The 5,660-nt window shown below is 53.0% G+C and overlaps 1 protein-coding gene across 1 annotated transcript; it reads right to left on the bottom strand.

Moving 5' to 3' along the window:
* CTAM01_00939 (short chain dehydrogenase) lies at window positions 1–903 on the bottom strand (the record flags this gene model as incomplete). The annotated part of the gene is made up of 2 exons (XM_060516983.1): window positions 1–35; window positions 102–903. 2 exons carry the CDS (start codon window positions 901–903, stop codon window positions 1–3), a joined length of 837 nt encoding a protein of 278 aa, XP_060388445.1.
* Window positions 904–5,660: the final 4,757 nt, after the last annotated feature.

The raw sequence follows: 5,660 nt of genomic DNA, 5'->3' as shown, positions 1-5,660 counted from the left end.
TTATGTGCCGCCACCGGTGACCTTGATGACTTGACCTATGGCAGGCGTTAGAAAAATGTCTATGATGATCAGCTTGTGAAGGATGGATTCTCAAAACATACCGTTGATCCACTCGCAGTCAGAATGGCAGAGGGAAGCGACGACCTTACCGACGTCGGCAGGGACACCGACGCGCTTAAGAGGGTTCATGTTGGCAAGGCCCTGGTCGATGATCTCGATGGGCATGCCCTTGTAACCGTTGGGGACGTAGTGCCACGAGTTCTCGTCGTACATGTCCGTCTTGACACCGCCGGGGGCGATGGCGTTGACGGTGATGCCCTTGGCACCGCAGTCGACGGCGAAGGCGCGGGTGAAGCCCTCGACGGCGGCCTTGGAGCCGGCGTACAGGGCGTGGTTGGGGATACCGCCCATCTGGGCAGCAATAGAGGAAGTGAGGAGGATGCGGCCTCCGCGTCCGCAGTGCTTCAGGCCCTGCTGGGCGACGAAGAACTGGCCGCGGGTGTTGAGGTCAAAGATGTTCTGGAAGAGCTCCTCGGTGACCTCCTCCTCGGGGCACCAGACCTCCTTGCCGGAGTTGGAGATGACAAAGTCCATGCGGCCAAAGTGGGCTACGGCGCGGTCAAAGAGGTCGACGACCTGGGCGGGCTTGCTGATGTCGGCCTTGAGGGCGATGGCCTTTGACCCGAGCTTCTGGATCTCGGCGACGACCTCCTCGGCGGCGCCGGCCGAGGAGGCGTAGTTGACGACGACGTTTGCGCCGCGCTTGCCGAGCTCGACGGCAATGCCGCGTCCGATACCGCGGCCGGAGCCGGTGATCAGAGCGACCTTGCCGACGAAGGGACGCGCCGCGTCGTACTCGACAGGCTGCTGAGCAGCGATGTTCTCAGTCGCGGAAGGAGCCATTGTGTATAAGTTCAATGGCGAGGAGAAGAGAAGGGAAAGGAAAGGATGGGATGAGGATAAGAGAGAAAGAAGATAGTTAGAGCGGTTGAGAAGAGGAAGTTATATACAGGAATGAAAACACAGCGTTTGGCGTGTAGGTGCCAGTTGACGCTTTGTGGTTAAAGGCGAAGAACCGAACGCATGTCCGCCCGGTTGCCCGCCGCACCTCCGCCGGGAAGCGAAACGCCTTGCATTTGGGTGTGGGTTCAGCTAGGATCGGGGCCCGGGGACATTGAGGGAGTGCAAGCCAGAGGGCTACCTTACCTAGAGGATAATCTGGATGGGGGAGGTCCACGCGTTCGCGCCCCCGGCGACGCTTCTTCCTTTCGCGAGAGAGCGGCGAAGGAGAACAGCCCGTCGTCTTCAGATCAGACGCCACTACCTATGTGAGTCTAGGTCTACGTCTGAGTCTCAGCCAAAGCTCCAGCAGCAGTAGCAAAACGCTAGAACGTTACGTTTACTTCGCTGTTGCAATGTAGTAAATGTGACCTCATATTGTGGGTGAAACTTCCTTGGACCACTGTTGGTTTTGGCGGGCTGCTACTCCAGATCCTCACTGGTTGGCAGTATAACAGTTCATCGGTACTCTGAAGTCGGAACTCCTCGAAGCCCGGAGTCAACCCCCGGAGTGTTGGAGGAGACTCAACAAGAGCGGGTTGTGTTGTGGGAAACCATGAGCATAGCATGGCACCAGATCCTCCTGACTCTCTAGCCTTGTTCGTTGTGTAAGGTATACTCTCCTTTGGCTATCTTTAGGTCATGAAAGGGGAGCACCGAAGGCTCGTCCGCCCCTGGTTGCCGTAGCACTCGCACGTACGAAGTTCCCGCTCCAACTGAACCCGCAATGGTGATCCGACGACTAAAACGGCGGTAGCGTCGCGTTTAGCGGCCCTACGGGCGAAAGCCATGTCAGGGCGGTCGCGCGGCGCCAGGAACCGGTGCCCCTCGCCCGTCGCCGCCACGGCGGGGCCCCAACCCCCAACGGAGGTCCGGTCGTGAAATCGGTACGTACCCTTAGGGGTCCAGCGTACCACAGCTTACCTTACTCTCAAAGGATGTCATCCATAATCCCATACAGAAATCCCGTGACATTCAATGGTCGTCCGTTGCTGTGACTATCATCAGAGACAGCTGGGTTTCGAGTCGCGCTGAATGTCATAAACGCGAAGGTCCGAATCCTATCGTGGAGGCCAACTGTATACGGCAATGTGCCTTTCAGTTGTGATGTTAAAGACATGGCTTGCTTAGTCACCATGCTCTGAGGGGTGTGTGGGTGGGTCTCCCGGGAGTATCCACACGTTCCCGTGATGCTCCCTCACGAACGACTTTAATGAAGACGACGTCTCTGGAGCAAGACGAGAACCAGGTCAACGTTTCATAGTTTCAATCTCTAGCTGCGGCAGTTTTGTAGTAAAATTTCGAGGATTTGCAGAAATCACAATAGCTTCAGTCGAGAAGGAGCCGGCATAGGTGTTTCTTCCCGTCCTCAGGTGACGCCTTTCACCTTTTTTCAGGGAATGCCTTCAAAGGAAGACAGTAGATAATGTAGGATAGATACACTTCTCAACTAGATCGAATGCAATTCATAGAGCTGTGGTTTCGGAATCGACTTAGTACCACTCTCTCGTTGCCATTCAAGGTCACTGATCCCTCCAAACTTCTTACCGTTAGCGTGCCAGACGTCAACATAGGCTGGCAGCTAGAGGGAACACAGGAGAGATGAACTAGAACTGACATATAATCTATCACCTGATGAAAAACCTAGTTTTAATGACCAGATCGGCCAGGACTGGTGGCCCTACTCAATCCACGAGAGACAGGGCCAGACCGGGGGTTTCAATACACTTCTTGCAAATGCCTGATCAAGACTCAAGGAATGCGAATTCGATGTGCAAAAGCCCATGCGTTTTTCATCTATCTTCTATACCGGCCCAAAGTTGAATGCTACAGTACAGGCCGGCTTTTCCATAACTTACCCCCTCTTTGATTAATGCCGACAAGAGCAAAATTTGAAGATTGGGATAAAATTTCCAATAGAGCGAAGTGCGAGACCTTGAAATTCATACAACTATTCTCAATGCGTTCAAACTTAGACTCCCGCGCAAAAGAGGTCCCGCGCAATAGACTGCCTCTTTTGCGCTGGCTGAACATGCAGCATTGAATCATTTACATGGCCTTACTACAAGCATTGTGTGGCAAACCGCAACTTAACCAGGTTTCCAAGCGCCTTTATACCCGTAGCATGAGCAGTTTATGCCTTCGGTATCAGGATGACAAGGTTTCGGTAATACTTCATGAGGTGAATTGTATAGATCCGCAGCCTCGGGTCTGGAGCTTTGACTGGCGTTTGGTAGCCCCGGCATGACACGTATGCTCGGGGTCAAGGGAACGCAAGGTCTGGGCTCTTGACAACCCGGCTTGGTACATCGTGTGTTGCTGCTCTGAATTGGTTATGGCTCCGAATCTTCAAACAAATTGTTGCAGATGGTCGGCTTGCTTTCCAGCTGACAAACAGTGACCAAGTCTGCTTCAGACGAGAGATTCAATTCCTCGGCGTCAGGAAGAGGTCTTGACCACACGTTCTTATCGTAGGACAGAACTATATTTCTGTCCGTTTCAAACCTGATTGGATGTATGTTTACCTTGCGGATATCAGTATCCCTAGGTACATGGCGGCATTGGGTATCGCCTTTTACTGCCTCGGCTCTCGGGACGTGCCCGATCAATGCAGCTTGTTCAGACGATGCTTGGTTGGGCGATTACCTAGCCATGTCGAGAGATCAAGCACTGCCTCTGAACACTAGACTCAACGAGGCAAGAAGATGAGAAGAAAGCGAGACAGCAAACATCGTCAACGCGGTCCAAAGTTTTCGCGGTGCGGTCCCAGAGACGGCTTCATGTCGGCGCCGGCAGGGCACCGACCGCTCCATGGAGCCGAGCCCAAAGCCAAAAGTAACGGCCTCACATTCATCGGAGGCCGATAACATGGCTTTTAGATCAGCCGAAAAAACGCGGCCTCCGACGATCCACCGCGGCCGCGATGTTCTGGTAGCCAGCCCAAAAGCAGAAGAAGACTCTCGGGTCCGCTATCGTTTTGGTAGACCACGATCCCTTGACAAGAAACCATCAAACAAGCAATGGACCGGGCGAGCCGCCAAACTCTCTTTTTGGCGTTTGGAGATAAACAAAACTAACCCATCGCAGTAAATACTGGGTGAGCAAGCAGCATTTCTTCCAATTGCAAAACATTTCCAACAAGCTTCATCCGACTCGGATAGATATCCCGGCCCCTTGCCCACGTCTCATACCGAACTCCCGCCATCCCGGTGTGAAAGGCGGATCTTGGCAATTTCCCGTCAAACTCCCTATCTGATCAAACAGTTACACAAGAAGTCGTCCGATAGCCCAACACCGAAAGCGAACAAGGCTTGCCTCCCGAAGAATCCGGTGTCGCCTCGTTCCCAGTAGCGCTGCTCGCCCGCCCGTCGGCAAGCTGTGGAATTTCCGTCCAGCACACCCTCTCGAGAGACCAAGGCAGAGAACTTAGCTACGTAGTCGGAATGTCAAACCCAACGGCTTTCAGAAGTTAAGATGACTTTTTTTTTTCTTTCCTTTTGGTTTGCGCGTCACTCTTTCGAAGAACACCACACACATACATACACACGCTTGCTGAAAATAAGATTCGAGCAGTAAATCATCGGTTCCCGCTTTCCCCTCCTTCTTCTCTCTATGCTTCTCAAGGACGACCCCTTACCGGAGTGAGTTCCGACTCAGCCACCTCATGTAGGGGACCTCGGGTCGGATTCCCTAGCAAGTCCGCTCAGACTACTCAATTTCTGTCTTTCCATCACACCCTCATGTCAAAAAAGGGACCAGCAAAACGCTAGGTGCCTGTCATGGGAAACATTCGTAACTCTACCAGCAAGGACAGCCATCGCCCTGTAGGGATATTGGACCGTATGGAACGACCTTCCCCTTGCCCTGTCGATCGCGAGCACCGCATTAGAAAAGCGCTCCCACAAACGTTTCTTGCATTCAGGTCCTCCGTCAAAAACGGTATTATCTCATTCTTTATCAAAGAGAGGGGCTGGAAGTCTACCAGCCACGACGCTGTGAAACACAGCATGACCCCTCCTCCTCGTAGCCTGTCCACTCGAACTCGGAGCATTCTTCGGAAACTCCCATTTGCTGTCGTGAACCGTTACTCTCTGAAAGCTACCCTCGGTCTCGGGGAAGAAATTCGCACGGGCGCTTCTCTCTCAAGACTTTGTAGACTCTGACTTTCATAACATAAGTCCGTCACCCCGTGATGGCGCCTCTGTCCCCATCCGTCCGAGTTTCCGCTCGTACTGCGTCCAATATCCCACGCCTGCCGCGCAACTTTGGAAACGTATGGGTAGTCATCGCCCGCGGGTTTCGGCCGATTGAGAAGCAAGCTTTTTGATCTTCGAGAAGGTTGCGTCCCCTTTCATGATGGGTTCCTTGGAAGACCCTTGGCGCTACTGAAGTGGTGTCTATCTGCGGTCACAAGAAAACATAACAAACATCATCATACATCGACTCTTCCATTGAAACGCTAATATCTTTTCTGATACCATACAATGATGGTTCATGCTCTGCATCGTAGATCTCCCGTTTTCATAATGTGAGAGTATGCCTCGTACTCTTCATCTATAACCGAGCATGGGAGGTCGATGGTATGACGAGGCGTGAGATGA

This window comes from Colletotrichum tamarilloi, assembly GCF_030869305.1.
Source record: "Colletotrichum tamarilloi strain Tom-12 chromosome Unknown Scaffold_2.1, whole genome shotgun sequence".
In the NCBI taxonomy this organism is placed as follows: Eukaryota; Fungi; Ascomycota; class Sordariomycetes; order Glomerellales; family Glomerellaceae; genus Colletotrichum; species Colletotrichum tamarilloi.
The sequence above is the reverse complement of the archived record's forward strand: the minus strand, read 5'-3'. Positions and strand labels throughout refer to the sequence as shown.